Source organism: Leucoraja erinacea, chromosome 18, assembly GCF_028641065.1.
Source record: "Leucoraja erinacea ecotype New England chromosome 18, Leri_hhj_1, whole genome shotgun sequence".
NCBI classification, from domain to species: Eukaryota; Metazoa; Chordata; class Chondrichthyes; order Rajiformes; family Rajidae; genus Leucoraja; species Leucoraja erinaceus.
Window position 1 is genome coordinate 33,159,713 of NC_073394.1, and position 17,203 is coordinate 33,176,915.

General features: G+C 43.3%; 1 protein-coding gene across 10 annotated transcripts in view; it reads right to left on the minus strand.

Moving 5' to 3' along the window:
• The window catches only part of LOC129705889 (ETS homologous factor-like), a 55,017-nt gene that overhangs the window by 18,061 nt on the left and 19,753 nt on the right, over positions 1 to 17,203 (minus strand). For 9 of the 10 annotated variants that reach the window (XM_055649771.1, XM_055649766.1, XM_055649761.1 and 6 more), the window contains 4 exons: positions 12,700 to 12,993; positions 6,446 to 6,499; positions 3,683 to 3,751; positions 2,981 to 3,037 (listed from right to left, as the gene is read on the minus strand). In XM_055649771.1, the coding sequence (XP_055505746.1) occupies positions 2,981 to 3,037; positions 3,683 to 3,751; positions 6,446 to 6,499; positions 12,700 to 12,993 (474 nt within the window). The remainder of the gene's footprint in view (positions 1 to 2,980; positions 3,038 to 3,682; positions 3,752 to 6,445; positions 6,500 to 12,699; positions 12,994 to 17,203) is intronic. The other variant, XM_055649762.1, reaches the window with a different exon arrangement.

A 17,203-nucleotide genomic window follows, 5' to 3' on the forward strand; every position in this document is an offset into this window, starting at 1 on the left:
ATGGTCCCGACATTACGCGGGGCTCCGAAAAACTGACCGTGTTCAAAAATTCTGTGAGGCAACGGCCTGCCAGCCCGCAGCCGCCTCGACATCGTACTCACCGCCTCGACGGGCATACGCGGCGTCTCGATGCCGTACGCATGTCTTGACGCCGTACGTCACGCACAAACTTCCCGCGGACTTCGCTCGAACTTCACGTCACTCACTCGACCTCCGCGCGGCCCCCGCTTCTGGTTTGGTCGCGCTCGCCGCATGCAGTCGCATGCTGGTGGGACCGGCCCTGTACGGGGATCACTCAACCTCCGCGCGGCCCCCGCTTCTGGTTTGGTCGCGCTTGCCTCATGCAGGTCGCATGCTCGTGGGACAGGCCCTTCACTCTTTCTTTCTTAGATTCCTAATACATCACAATAGGCCGATAAAGCCAGTGAAATTATACTGCTGAAGTTGGCAAAAGGCCTTAAATGTTTGAAAATAGATAAAGCACGAAATCTGGAATATCACCCAATTTCCCAGGAATGTTTGGAAAAATCCATATATTGCATTTTAACACGATTAAAAACAGCATTTTTTTGTGACATATTACTGGGTGATCTACTCATTAGAAGTGGTTATGGGAGAGGGCAGGAGAATGGGGTTGAGAGGGAATGATAGATCAGCCATGATTGAATGGTGGAGTAGAATTGATGGGCTTAATGGCCTAATTCTGCTCCTAGAACATACAAACTTGTGAACCATTGTATTGGGTAGACCAGACTGCTGGATCACAGTGTAGAATCACACACTTAGATTTGGACAGCATGGAAATGGGCCCTTTGCCCACCACACCATTACCAACTTTGTTGCCCAGCTACACTAACCCCATTTGCTCATGTAAGGAATATATTCTTCTATGTTTTGCCTATTCAAGTCTCTGTCTAAATATTTTCTAAATGCAGAGATTATATCTGTTTCCATTATCTCCCTTTGCAGATAATATTAACTTTATGTAAACAAACCATCCCCTCAAATCCCTTTTAAAACTATTTCCTTTCTCCTTAAACTTTTGCTTGTTATTTTTGAATCCCCGCATGGGGTAAAAAATGATTCAGACTATCAAGCCCATCTATGCCTCTTAAAATGTTATATCACTATCTGATCACCCCTCAGCCTCCTTCATGCTAGAGAAAACCCATCTTATCCAATCTCTCCCTATAACTAAAGTCCTCCAAACCAGACCCCATCACAGTGAAGGCAAAAGAGACTACAGATGCTGGAATCTGGAACAAGAAACAGAACATTGGAAGACCGTCCATGAACTTAATATGAACCTAATATGAACTTAATAAGAACCTAAGAGGCAACGTTTTTCATTCAGAAGGTGGTGGTTGTACAGAACGAGCTGCCAGGGAAGGTAGTTGAGGCAGGTATCATAAAAACATTTAAAAGACACTTAGACAGGAATAGAGACATAATAATGGGCCAAATATGGGGAAATGGGACTGGCTTAGATGGCGCATCTTGGTCAGCATGGATGAGTTTGTCTGAAAGGCCTGTTTCTGTGTGTAAGACTCAATGACACTATGACTCTATAACTCAGTGGGTCATGCAACATTTATAGACACAAAATGTGGATGTTGATGTTTCAGGTCAGAATTGTGCAACAGGATTGAAAGGGTAAATAAATAAAAGCTTAGGTTTATTCAGTGCAGCTTAAAGAAAAGGGAGCTTCCCGGATGAACATCAACCACAATAATAATGTGCATTTATAAAGAGCAACGAAAACAAGGTGTGTCACAGATATTGGCAAACAAAATTTGAATCTGGCTACATAACAAGATCTACATAGCAAGAAGCCAAGATGACCTGATATCAATGAACCTTTTAAAGAAGAGAGTATTGTACGATGAGTGAAGGATTCAGGAGGTTCCTGAGCTGAAAGCATGGTTGTCAACAGTGAAATATTGAAATGGGTGATGGTCAAGTGGTCAGAATTGGAAGATGCAGAAATCTTGCAGGGTTGTGCTATGGAGAATCTTACAGAGGTAGAGAGGGACAAGGCCATGGAATGCTTTTAAAACAATTTAGAGTAAATGCAGGTCAATAATAACTAAGGGCTCGAGTTTATGGACATTATGAATCTGGCTATGGTGTCACTAACTCACAGCCTCAGTTAGTTGTTCACTGCCCCACCATCACCAAAGCACTATCTGCCCAGTCAAGCCTCTGGAAGATACATAGAAACATAGAAAATAGGTGCAGGAGTAGGCCATTCTGCCCTTCGAGCCTGCACCGCCATTCAATATGATCATGGCTGATCATCCAACTCAGTATCCTGTACCTGCCTTCTCTCCATACCCCCTGATCCCTTTAGCCACAAGGGCCACATCTAACTCCCTCTTGAATATAGCCAATGAACTGGCCTCAACTACTTTCTGTGGCAGAGAATTCCAAAGATTCACCACTCTCTGTGTGAAAAATGTTTTCCTCATCTCGGTCCTAAAAGATTTCCCCCTTATCCTTAAACTGTGACCCCTTGTTCTGGACTTCCCCAACATCAGGAACAATCTACCTGCATCTAGCCTATCCAACCCCTTAAGAATGGTGTAAGTTTCTATAAGATCCCCCCTCAATCTTCTAAATTCTAGCGAGTACAAACCGAGTCTATCCAGCCTTTCTTCATATAAAAGTCCTGACATCCCAGGAATCAGTCTGGTGAACCTTCTCTGTACTCCCTCTATGGCAAGAATGTATTTCCTCAGATTAGGAGACCAAAACTGTATGCAATACTGCAGGTGTGGTCTCACCAAGACCCTGTACAACTGCAGTAGAACCTTCCTGCTCCTTTACTCAAACCTCTATGAATGTTGAATCCAATCTAAGAATCTACACTGATAATTGCCCCCGAGCAGCCAGGATTCACCTTTTCCCTGGGTATCTGATAAACTTATTCATCAAAGATGCTTGAAGCCTAATAATGGATCAAGTTTAGACATTTACTTACTGTGCTTCTTCCCATTTCCTCTCTGGGACTGAATCTGGTGATCTTTATCTTGACAATCTGCAAGGACATGATTATTATGGGAACAGTTTTATTTATTTCAGTTGGTTAATCCACTAACTCAAGCCCAATCACTGCAAATGGAGTCAAATAATCAGCCAAAGGCCGTTCCCACCCAGTGACATCCGTCACCACTGACAATGCCTCCATTGCCGGATGCCTGGGCTTGACGTCATTGTATGTCGCTCCTTGATGACATCATAATGCTTCCCACAATGCCTGTTGTCAACCGTGGAGCAGCTGATGGAGCCATGTTCGGTGGACATTTGTCAGAGTAGGAAGAAAGCCTCAGGACTCTTCATCTCTTCTTTCCCCCACCATCATGATGGCATAATTTTGGGATCAAGGTCCCACACCCTCCAACCATGAATAACCCACCCCTTGTCTTATGTCAGGAACCATGTGGTCTTCATTGCCCCCTGCAATGACAGACCTCCATCTCCATTTCCCCAACCATCCATCCACCACCCTTTAGGTTATTCTCACCAACATCATGGCAGATAACAATGTCAGGTATACATATCTGATAGTGTAAATGGATACAGTACATATCCATAATTCAACTAATTCATATCTAAGCAGCAACCTACCGAATCTCAACTCTTTAGATTTGATACTCATGTCAACTTCCTGACCTGGTATTACCTTGAGTGTCTTGGGGGACAGACGTCAATGTAATCTCTGGTCTTCCCACATCTCCCTCGTCAACCGCATCTAGAACAATGAGAATACTAAACCTCAGGCCAGGGCTTAGGCTTCCAGCATGAAAAGCCAGCAATAAAATTTAACATAATAAGGAATTAAGGGATATGGAAGGGAATGGAGGGATATGAATCATGTGCAAACAGAGGAGATTTGTTTCAACTTTGCATCATGTTAGGCACAGATATCACGAGCTGAAGAGCGTGTTCCTGTGCTATACTGTTCTATGGACTGTGGTCTATGCTGGCCATTGTGATTGTTAAGTATCCAACTTCCTTCTGAATCATGTTGATTGTTATGAAATTCAAAACAGACATATAAAGCCATTAATGTAGGGACATTGTATTTCCCCTTTATTTCATATCTGCTAATAGACTTCTGTAATTGCATAAAGTGTGGCAAGGCCATGTAATACTGGTCATCATGAGCATGAGAATTTAACTAATGAGCTAAAGTGCAACTAATCATTGCAATTTGGAAGGAAGGCATTCAGCCCATCAGATCCATGCTGCTTCCCATCAGAGCAATCCCAGCAGTCTTGTTCCCCCCTCCACTTGTTTCCCTGTAGCCTTGCAACTTATTCTGTCCCACGTGCCCGTCAACTATCTTTTGATTCTGTATGCCAACTTACCGGCACCAGGCATAATTTACGGTTGAAAATGTCACTATCAACCAGCACACTTATGGAACATGTAAGAAAAATGGAGCACAGAAATATGTTGTATTGTAACTGATTATAAACGTATGATGTTATTTTTACATATATCTCTGTGTGTTTTTGTGTTTACAGGCCTGTTAAGCTGCAGCAAGTAAGAATTTCATTGTACTGTTGCTGGTACATAAATAATAGAATACTAAAATAGTAAAACGAGGTAATCACACAAGTGCAATGAAAGACACAGTCCAAAGAAGATCATTGTTGTTGAGGTTAGTGTACTGTAGTGTTCAAGAGCCTGATGGTTGCTCGGAAGAAGCTTTTGTCTTTAACCCTGTAGTGATGGTTTTCAGGCTCCTGCACCTCCTTTCTGATGGTGGCAGTGAAATGAGACACTCTTGACACTCTTGACTCTTGACCAGGTAGTGCAAAAAGAGTAAGGAAACAGTGTAGTAAATATTGTTAAGATTACAGAGAAAGTGCTAATAAAAAGTGCAAGAGCTGCAAGGAGGTGGATTGGGAGATTGGTGAGTGCTAGTTAATTTAAAAAAAAGTTAAAATTCAGAGAAAGCCAAACGTGCGTCTGTTCCATGCATTCTTCAAAGGAAGGCATGAATTTTCCAAATCCATTCCTAGGTAGTGTTTGGAAAGAGCTGAGGCTCCTGATCAACAAGCCCTTGTTGCCCTTAGCTCCATGCACAACCTCTGACCGAGTATGTAAGATCCATGATGGGTAACGAACACATGGGAGTCCATTTCTTTCAGATATGGCAGAGATCAATCATGGTATCTGTTAAGTGTTAGTTTTATTCTTGTCATAAGTATTGGTTTATTATTATCATGTGTACCGAGATAGAGTGAAACACTTGGTTTATGTGCTACCCAGTCACATCATGCTACACATGATGGCACTCAAGCCATTACATAAGTACAACAAGTAGTGCAAACAGAGAAAAATACCAGAGTGCAGAATATAATGTTTCAGTGTTATAGCGTTGCTGCTACAGAGAAAGTGCAAATTAAAAAAAGTGCAAGGGCCGCAATGAGGTAGGTTTGGAGATCGGAGACCTCACCCCAGCTTATAAGAGAAGCATTCAGTTATTTGAGAACAGCGGCGAAGAAGCTATTCATGAATTTGAAGATACGTGGTTTCAAGCCTTTGTAACTTTTGCTCAACGGAAGAGCGGATGATCGGAGTGAAGGAATCTATTGCTACGAATATTCACCCACAAACAACGCAGATATGAACATTATGCAATAAAAAGCTGGGCAGGTGGGGCAGAAGATTGATCCCAGCAAAGGTAAAGGAGACACTGAAGATAGACACAAAGTGCTGAAGTAACACAACGGGGCAGGCAGCATCTCTGGGGAGAAGGAATGGGTGACGTTTCAGGTCGAGACACTTCTTCAAACATTCGTTCGACCCGTAATTTCACCCATTCCTTTTCTCCAGAGATTCTGCCTGTCCCGCTGAGTTACTCCAGCATTTTGTGTCTATTTTCAGTGTAAACCAGCATCTGCAGTTACTTCGTGCAGGTAAAGGATTGGGCAGAATGCTATTGTGAATGGAATATCATAGTAGGTGAGGTGGATGTGTGTGGGTGTGAAGAATACAGTGTTTGGGGGAACAGGGGCAATGTGCGGCTGGGGATCAAGCCGTGTGGGTGTGTGGGGAAGGGGCTGTATGTGGCAGGTGAAAGAGCAGTGTGTGTGGGAAGGGGGCAGTATGTGAGCGGAGAGGGAACTGTGGGTGTGGAGGGGTGTGCATTGTGCAAGTGAGAGGAGAAAGCCTGTGGGTTGGGAAGGTGCAGGGTGCGGGTATTAGGAACATTGCCATTGGGGTGTTGGTTGTGTGGGGATTGAGAGGTTTGTTCTATGCAGTGGCAACATTGTGCTGTGTAGATTTGTAGCTGAGTGGGGAATCAGGTGACACCTGTGTTTTGATTGATATATTCTTTGTATTTTAATAAGCATGTTAATTTTTTCTAATTTAATAAATGTAATAAGACTCCATAACGCTGAATCAATTGAATGAATGGACAGGTACTTACCAAACGATTTAATGGTGTCATTCACTGGGAATACCATGTCAGTGACAAAAGAACCTGAATGTAAAGGCACAAAATTAAGTTAATTATTCAATGGAGGTTCATGACAAATACTGTAATCGCCAAGTTTTCTTGATACCTGCTCAAAAGATGATTTAGCCTGTGTTGTGATTAAAATCTTTGATGAGTTCAATTGATTTCTGCAAGATCCAACACAGGCACACATTTCTCCTGAGACAGACACATAATGCTGGAGTAACAGTCAGCGGCACAGGCAGCATCTTTGGATAGAAGGAATGGGTGACGTTTCGGGTCGAGACCCTTCTTCAGAAATAGCAGAACTTGCCAACCCGAAACGTCACCCATTCCTTCTATCCAGAAATGCTACGTGCCGCTGAGTTTCTCCAGCATTTTGTGTCTATCTTCGGTGTAAACCAGCATCCGCAGTTCCTTACTATACACATTTCTCCGAAACCAGGTACTGGCCCTGTAATCGCTGGAGTTTAGAAGGATGAGGGGGACTTCATTGAAATTTACAGAATAGTGAAAGGCCTGGAGGGAGTGGACGTGGAGAGGATGTTTCAACGTGGGAGAGTCTAGGACTAGAGGCCATAGCCTCAGAATAAAAGGACTTACCTTTAGAAAGGCGATGAGGAGGAATTTCTTTAGTCAGAGGGTGGTGAATCTGTGGAATTAATTGCCACAAAAGGCTGTGGAGGCCAAGCCAATGGATAATTTTAAGTCAGAGATTGACAAATTCTTGATTAGTAGGGGTGTCAGGGATTATGGGGAGAAGGCAGGAGAATGGGGTTGAGAGGTAAGTATACTGTAGATCAGCCATGATTGAATGGCGGGGTAGACCTGATGAACAGAATGGCCAAATTCTACTCCTATAACTTATGAACCTATGAACCAAGTGATTGCAAAATGAAGTGAGCATTATTGGTATGAATCCAAATTCAACTGCAGCTGTTAGTTTCACTGACAAGCAACCCCAGGTCCAGTCCCCCACATTCAAAGCAATCATATTTACTTTCACCTTGCAAGCTGTGTTTGCTTATTGCTTGGAATTTGCTTAAGAATAAGATTCAGATTTTCCTCTCTTGTTTGTGCAAGTCTGTTGCGCAGGTCTCATCACTTTAACATTAACAGCTCATTACACAGACCAAGAATCATAATGAGACGTGGGAGACTGCAGAGCCTGGGATCTGGAGCAAAACACAAACTGCTGGAGGAAGTCAGTAGGTCAAGCAGCATCTGCTGAGCCCTGATGTACCGTCTCCAACTGAAACATCATCTGCCCATGTCCCCCCACACAGAGTGGCCGCACTTGACGAGCTAAGTTTCTCGAGCAGTTTTTTTTTGTCATTTTGGCTCAGCCTATCACCCTAACATTCTCCTTGTTAAACCCATCTCTCCCCCATCTTCCCCCCTTCATAAAAGTAACTTGCATCTCTTCCTTTCATGGACCGTTGACTGTTTCTCTTTCCGCTCATGCTGACTGACCTGCCGAGCCTTACCATTATTTTCTGTTTCATTTACTATTTCAAGCATCTGCAGTTTTTTGGATTGTCATAAGAATTGAATTACCCCGGCACTTCATTCTGGCTAGGAGCTGAGTTTATTCACATCCCTCCTGATCGAGAATGCCTGAGAGTCTGCTCACAGGCTCTCTCATACCCACATTCATGTTCTGGCCACGGAGCTAAATGAAGACAGATGGACCAGCCAATGCTGCTTGTAGCTTCCATGTTACAGATTCCATTTCGCCCTGTCATCCTCTCCTCCCACCATGGAACCAGCCAGATGTCAACGTCTCTGTGCATCTAGCCAGATGTGACTGTGAAACCTATTCCACCCACCAGCCTCCACATACAATATCATTCCCTGACATTTCCGCCAGCTTCATCGTGATCGCCACCACATCTTCCCTTCCCCATCTGCTTTCAACCGAGACCACCACCTCTGTGATTCTTCGGTTTGCTCATCTCCGCACATCCTCCTCCCCTTCCCCAGATTCTCTCCTGCAACAGCAGGAAATGCAACATCCATCACCTCTATTCAGGGACCCAGGCAGCCCTTCCAGATGAGACTGATTCACTTGCACCTCCCCTAACTTCATCTGTTGCATTTGGTGCTCTTAATGTGACCTCCTCTACATCAGTGAGACCAAGTACCGACTAGGTGATTGTTTCGCCAAACATCCGTGCTCTGTCCACCACGACCTGCTGGAGCTCCCCGTGGCAGCCACTCCCATCCCCCTTCCCATTCCCACACCGTCTTCTCTCTACTCGGCTTTCTCCCCTGTCAGAGTGGGAACACATGCAAACAGGAAGATCATCATCTCATATTCGCTTGGTTTGCCTACAACCCAAGGACATGAACCTTTAATTTTCTAATTTCAGGAAAAATCTCTTCTCCTTCTCCTTCTCATCTACCCAGCTCTCCACCCCCATACATCTTTCTTTCCACTCTCCCGGCCCCTGTCATCCATTTCCTAGACCCTCCTCCAACTCCTCTGTTCATCACACATCCCTCCTTACTCCGGGTCTCCCTTTTTACTTTCCTACCAACTCTTCTCCCTCTCCATTCCCATCCACCCACCATATCTCACCCGGTTCCACATTTTACTTCCCTCCCTCCATTTCTTATCAGATTCCACAGTTTGCATTCTTTTTTCTTCTTCACGTCACCTCCAGCCTCGGTTATTATCTCCAGCCTTCTCCCCCCCCCCTACCTGACTCTCTGTCCCATCTATCCATCCTTGCCTATATCCACCCATCCCTTTTCCAGTTTTTGCCCCACCCCTTCCCATCTTTCTATCATTTATTGCCCCTTGACTCCATCATTCTGAAGAAGGGACCCGACCCGAAAAGTGGTCTTCCCATTTGCCTCCACAGATGCTACCCGACCCACAGAGTTCCTCCAACAGTTTGTTTTTTATTGGAGAATCAGAGCAATGGGCATATGAAACAAGATGAGGTACAGGACAATAGTGGGGTTATGGGATGATGGGACAATAGGGCTAGTATAGCTTCAATGGCCCAAATGTCCTCCTTCTATGTCATACGGACATATGAAAAATAATTACTACTGTTTCTGGGAGTTTGCTGTGAGCAGATTAACGGCGATATAGCCTGGTGACTACAAGACTAGTTCTTTCTTGGTGAAAATCAAAAATAAAACCTGTAGCTGCTAGACATCTGACATAAAACTAGAAAAAGCTGGAAACATTCAGCACTAAATCTGTGGGAAGAGAAACAGCTAACGTTTCAGATCAAAGACCCTTTGTGAGACCTTCAATCTCTGTGCTGAGGGGTGCAGCAGATATTGCTAATGTTGCAAAACACTTAAAAGTTTATTTTGCTTTTAGCCTGTGAAATGTTTGAATGGGGAGGGGAGGGGGGAGAAGCAACCACATATATTGCCTCCATGATATTGTTGGGTGGAAATTGTGGTAGAGCCGGGGATGGGTTATTCAATGTAGGATGAATAGACATAATGGACTTACTCTCGTCCACTCGTGTCCTTATCTCTGGTGAACACCTGCTAAGTGGCCATCCCGCTCTTTAACATAACTGCATAACATAAATATATTGAGAGTAGACCTTAAGGCTCCAATGTAAAATAAGTCGAGCCACCACCAGAATTAATTCCATGATGTCTGGTGTCTCAGTGGCCTGGTCTGTGCTCTGTTTAACTCACCTGGAGATGCCCAACTAAAAAATGCTTCTGCAAGAGAACAACTCTTGGTTGATTTGCAATTCTTTGATAGAGGCCAAATTCAACAAATTTACTGATATAGACTGGAAAGTGGCATTGGTCAAAACTTGGTAATTTTGGTGTTAACCTTAATTTGACTTTAGACTTTGGACTTTAGGGAAACAGCACGAAAACAGGCCCTTTGGCCCACCGAGTCCGTGCTGACCAATGATTACCTCGTACACTAAAGGGCCTGTCCCACTTGCAAGCGATTGCATGTGTTTGGCGCGACCAAACATGGTCGCTTGAGGCGTACGGGCACCGTATGGCCACATGGGACCGGTCCCACTTAGAAGCGCGGAGTTGTGGGGAGCTGGTCCCGACATCGCGCGGGGCTCCGAACAACTGGCAATAACTGGCAAAATCTTCGCGCGCCAATGGCCTGTCGGCACGCAGGCGCATTGCGGTCTTGCACAGCGCCTAGATGGCGTACAGAGCGTCTTGACGGCGTATGCCTAGCGCGTGGCGTTGCGCGATGACGTCACCGCCCGACGCCGTGCGACACCCAACAACGTCATTCAGTCGGCCCGCCTCCTGCCCAGCTGATTGGTGAGTATGACGCAAATGACGTCACTCGCGAACTTAGCGCATACTTAGCGTGTATTTACCACGTACTTAGCGCGAACTTCACGTGAACTCCGCTTCCGTTTGGTCGCGCCAAACGCATGCAATCGCATGCAAGTGGGACAGGCCCTTAACACTATCCTACACACACTAGGGACAATTTACAATTTTACCAAAGCCAATTAACCTACATCTTTGGACTGTATTAGGGAACTGGAGCACCCAGAGAAAACCCATACAGTCCCAGGTAGAACAGCCAAACTCCATACGGTCAGCAGGATCGAACCTGGGTCTCTGGCGCTGTAATTGGCAGCAACTCTACCAATGTGCCGCTCTGCCACCCTTTCATTAACTTAATTGGTTTTGGTGCAAAGTTTTGCATTGATATGCTGCAAGTTCTCGCTGCTGTCAGCATGTAATGCCCAGCACGTGTAATCTGTAGCCATCTCTCAATGCAACAAACACTCGGCCAATTGCAAGTCATAAGGAACAATGGAAATCATACTGAAGGAGAATGTTGCCTGTTGCACGACTATGGGTCAATTCGGCAACTTTTATGCCAGGAAGAAAAATGATAAGGTGAAGAGAAAAACCACCAAGAATGGAGACGAATTTCCAGGACAGTCGAATACTCCAGAATGTGCCCAAATTTGCTCTATTCCAGGTAACGCCCCTTTTTAACAGCACAGGGATTTTGGGGGGGATTGTGTCTACATGCAGCTGCCATGATCTGTTTTTCGATAATAGCCACGGGATGAGGTTAGGGTGCTCTAACATTGTGCTGCATCTCAGGGTGTTCAATTCGCCCTAATAAAATATCTGATTACTAATGTTATCTCACATAGATCAAATGAAATCTCCTGGAGAGATTGAGTGCAATTGAATTAGACTGACTGGATTTTATGTTCCACTGCCATGATCTCTCATCTTAACTGATGGTGAGAGTTGTTGTGGCGTGCCCATTAGTCACCTATGAGGCATTTTTAACACTAGTTCTACAAGGGAACTTTCCACTGCATTCCCCACAGATGGCTGGAGTAACTCAGCGGATCATGAAACTTCTCTGGAGAATAGTGATGGATGAGGTTTCAGGTCAGGACTCTTCTTCATGAAAAAGTGTCCTGACCCAAAACGTCACCCATCCTCAACCTTATACCCAGCATATTCTGGGAACGTGGACCTATTTGGAGGCAAAACATTGTAATTGTCAGGACTGTGGCAAGTTGGGGAATGGGTGCTGGGGCCGTGGGAATGATGTTTAGAAACATAACCACCAGTGGTTTTAAGCAGCTTACGTAAGAATATTAGGATGCATGATGCATTATCTGCTCAATATCTGTTTCCGTAATTTAGGAGATTTTGTTATGTGAGTGGTGTTGTTGGGGCTCCTGAAGCTGTATGGTGAAAGCTTCCTGTCTCCAGACCTAATGTATAATGTTACTTGCCAAGAGGGCTAAAAATATTCTTAGTGGAGGTGCCAAAAGCCACCCATCAAGCTCTGAACCTTTTCATTCCTGCCACAACACTAATTGCTGCACAAGAGTAAGGCAGCTTGTGGGGCAAAGTGTTTGCGGGATAGGTTTGGGGGATACAAAATGTACAGATAAACAGTACAATAAAGGCTAGAATCACCAGCCTAATCCCAGGTTAATAGCATTCAATTAACAAGGCATGACATGATGAGGACATTGTTAGGCCATAGAACGATAGAGTTATACGGTTTAGAAACAGACCATTCGGCTCATCGTTTCCATGCCGCCCAAGTTGCCTACCTGAGCTGATCCACTTTATGGCAATCTGCTATAGTGTTGCCTCTCTTTAAACGTATATCATCTGAGATATAGTTGGTGGTAAGGTACAGGTTGTGAAGCTGAGTGGCTGTGTTCGCACAACTGATCCCGAGTTTTCGAGCGAGCCAGCGTGATACTTGCCTCTCTGCTCTGCCATTAGTGGCTGCCCCATTGGTGGGAGAAACTTGCTGCTCCATTTTAGGCTTTCCAGGCTGCTGAAGAGAAGTGGCCCCAGAGGACCGGTCGCACGGCTGAAGATCTCAAAGGACATGGCGCACAGCTGCTCCCCGGTCACGTCAAAGTCGTGAAAGCGAATGAAGTTGGCGTCCAGCTGGTTGGCGTCCAGCGTGTGCTGGAGCCATTCCCACACGTGGTACTTGGTCCAGAGATGGGGAGGTGCCTGCAGCCATGAGCCTCCACAATACCCGCCTGGAGCTGGGAGATACAAAAGGCATGGGAATGTTATGTCAACGTGCAGACCACACGGAGCACCTGCCACCTGCCCCCGGAGCGACACTAAGCTTCCCATTGCCTGCAATATTAATTCACCATCATGGACCCACTCTGTTTGTGGCCTTCTGAACAATGCAAACTTGAGAAACAAAATCTCATCTTGTGTCTGGGCACACTGCAATCTGTTAAAGTTTCCAACGTCAGATAACTTGCTCTTGCTTTCTGTGTCGGAAGGAACTGCAGATGCTGGTTTACACCAAAGATAGACACAAAATGCTGGAGTAACTCAGCGGGGGGTCAGGTAGCATCTCTGAAGAAAAGAAATAGGTGACGTTTTGGGGTGAGACCCTTCAGACTTCAGCTCTATCTTTCTCTTTAGTTCAGAGCAATTTTCATGCTACCATTCCTTTCCCTCTTGTTTTCCTTTCAGTTGTATTTTCTGGCCTGCTCAGCTGATCCTAGTTGGCCAGGCAACCACAACCAGACTTCACAAAACTAGGAAGATGTTACATGTTTAAGAATAAGGGGTAAGCCATTTAGAACGGAGATGAGGAAACATTTTTTCTCATGGAGAGTTGTCAGTCTGTGGAATTCTTTGCCTCAGAGGGCAGTGGAGGCCGGTTCTCTGGGCACTTTCAAGAGAGAGCTAGATAGGGCTCTTAAAGATAGCAGAGGCGGGGGATATGGGGAGAAGGCAGGAACAGGGTACTGATTGGGGATGATCAGCCATGATCACATTGAATGGTGGTGCTGGCTCGAAGGGCTGAATGGCCTACTCCTGCATCTATTGTCTATTGTCACCCAGAATCACTAGCTTATTGATGTGGTCTTGTATGTGGCTCCTCTTTGGTGGGACTGTATTCAAGTCACACTCCAGAGCTTTGGATACAAACACATAGACTGACACACAGTGGATCACTGTCCCACCAAAAGATGCCTCGACTTTCTTAGAATTAAAAAATGAATTCAACATGTCACCAATTCACAAAATAATTTCTACAAGCGCACTGTAGAAAGTATCCTGACTGGTTGCATTGTGGCCTGGTACAGCCTGGTACTTGACCAAGCCTGGTCCATCCCAGGCACAGCCGTCCCCACTATCAAAGCCATCTACATGAGGTGCTGTCTCAAAAAGGCAGCATCTATTTTCAAGGATTCTCACCATTTGCGCTATGCCCTTTTTCTGCTGCTACCATCGGGCAGGAGGTACAGAATTTGAAGTCCTACATGCCAGGTCCAGGAACAGCTACTTTCCTACAAACCCTTCAGGTTCTTGAATCGATCTGCACAACCTTAACCCTGCCCCAGCAATGGAACACTCTGAATCACCTCTTGCACTACCATGGACTTCTTTTCTAATTGTGTCTTGCGCTAATGTCTTGTTTTGGCAGAGGCAATCTGAAGGGAATGGGCTTATCAAATTTCCAGGACTTTACTAGAATATCCTGGAATTAACGATGGAACTTCACAACATTCCTGCTAACCATCAGGGGGAGTATTATACGAGAACTATCTTTTTGTTTTGGTTTTCAGCGTTAACATTTTGCAGTTCTGACAAGAATCTTTGTCATGAACTCAATTTCTCTCCCCACAGATGCTGCCTGACCTCCTGAGTATCTCTACCTTGTTCTGCCTTTCATTCAGGTTTCCAGTATTTGCTGGAAATTTGCGATTAGACCTCAGAAACAAGATGGAGGGCCAATTCCATCAAGGGGATGCCAGGTGACTGTGGGAGGGTATGAATACCATCACGGGCTACAAGCTGAAATCAGGGGAAATCTCTGGCAATGCAGCATCTCCACTGGATAAGTTCAATGCCTTTTATGCCTATTTTGAACAAGCAAGAAAAAGGCCACCTAAATGCGGCCCTCACCCCCCTGCAGGATCTGTTCCTTACATCTTGCTGGCAGTTCTCCTTTCATGAGAGTTAACTCTTGGAAAGCAATTGTCCCAGATGGAGTCCCTGGACAAGTTCTGAAATAATGCGTCAATCAACTGGCTACAGTCTTTGCTAACATATTTAATCTCCGGCTTCAATTAGTCTACATTCCCCATCTGTTTCAAGGAAAACTCCATTATTTCAGTCCCCAAGTTAAGTAAAGTGACTGGTCTTAAGCAATACCGCACAGTAGCTCTAACATGGACCATAATGAAATGCTTTGAAAGACTGGTAACAGCCTGCATTGGTACCTGTCTTTTGGTGAATCTGGAATCCCAATTTTGTATAAAGAACAAATAGGTCTACAGAAGACACAATCTCCCTTGCACTACATGCAGTCCTGGATCTTCTTGGCAATAAGGATACCTATGTCAGGAAACCATTCATTGATCACAGCTCAGCCTTCAACACCATAAAGCAGCATAATCTCATCCCTAAAATTCTCGACCTTTCAAATGTTATCACCCAAATTCAATTTGTCTAGAGGTTGTAGACAAGGATGTCCATTATCTCCGTTATTATTCGCCCTAGCTATCGAACCACTTGCAGAAAGTGTTAGAGCCCACCCAGAAATGTATGGGTATAATACTAAAGATACAGTTAATAACATTTCTTTATACGCAGATGATGTATTGCTATACATTACAAACCTAGAAACTAGTATTCCAAACTTACTAAATCTTATAACTCAACTTGGCTCATTTTCGGGAATTAATTGAAATCAAAGTGAAATTATGCCAATAACGGAACTTAACCCACATACATTGCAACAATCTCCTTTTAAAATAGTCTATGAAAAATTTAAATATCTTGGAATTTATGTAACTAAGAAATATACTTCTTTATTTAAATTAAATTTGCCTCCTTTACTTAATAAACTGCACAAGAATATTCAGTATTGGAAAACACTTCCCATCTCAATGCTCGGTAGAATTAATGCCATAAAAATTGATTTTCCTTCCACAATTACTGTACTTATTTCAATCAATTCCGATATATCTCCCCAAATGTATTTATTTTTAACTTGATTCTATTGTTACAAGTTTTATTTGGGATTATAAGAACCATAGAATATGTATAAAACATTTATTTAAATCTAAGATGAATGGAGGATTAGCTTTACCAATTTTTTTACTTTATTTTTGTGCAGTTAATATTAAAAATATGAACTTCTGGTTGGAAGATATGGATCAACAACCAGATTGGTTAAAGATGGAAAAGGAAGATTGTTTACCTTTTGAAATTGGCTCGATCTTGTTAACCCCCACAAAATTCATTAAAAACATAGTGAAAATCCGATAATATATAGTGGTGTCGAACTTGGAAACATTTAAAAATGACTTTAAAATTGGATAATTTATCACTCCTTCTCCCCATTGTAAATAATCCTTCATTTTAACCTTTTGTGTTGGACAAAGGTTTTGTACAATGGAAAAACTATGGAAGTAAAAAGGTACGACATCTTTACAGAAAAGGTTTTTTCTCTTTCATTTCAGGAGTTACAACAGAATCATGGACTACACTCAAATATTTTTTTTAGATATTTACAACTTAGAGATTATGTTAAATCACATACACAATAATATAGAACTAGGGAGCCAGAAATCCTTGACGAATGTTTGAATAAACATCTTAACACAAATAATTTAATATCTCACATTTATAATATTCTTTTAGATAGTGAGATCCCGTCGATGGAACTATATAGACAAGCATGGAAAAACGAATTAGCTCAACCCATAATGGAAGATATATGGGATGAAAGTTTACAACATATACATCAATGCTCATTAAATGCCAAACACTCTTTAATACAATTTAAAGTACTACATAGACTGCACTATTCTAAAACAAAATTAAACAGAATGTTTCCAAATATCTCTCCTATCTGTGACAAATGTCAATATTTAGAAGCTAATTTAACTCATACTTTTGTAAATTGTACAAAAATTAAAAATTTCTGGACGGTTATTTTTAAAATTATTTCTGAAGTTGTTAATATCCATTGGATCCTGATCCAAAACTAATAATATTAGGAATATCAGAACAAAGCATAAAACTTACAAGAAATTTCCTTGATTATAGTATAATAATTGGGGGAAAATCAATATTAAAATTTAGGAAAAACCCAACAACCCCCACAATTAAAAGGTACACAAAATTGCTGGAGAAACTCAGCGGGTGCAGCAGCATCTATGGAGATTACAATTAAAATGTGGATTATGGAAATGTCTGAGACCTTACATTTGGAAA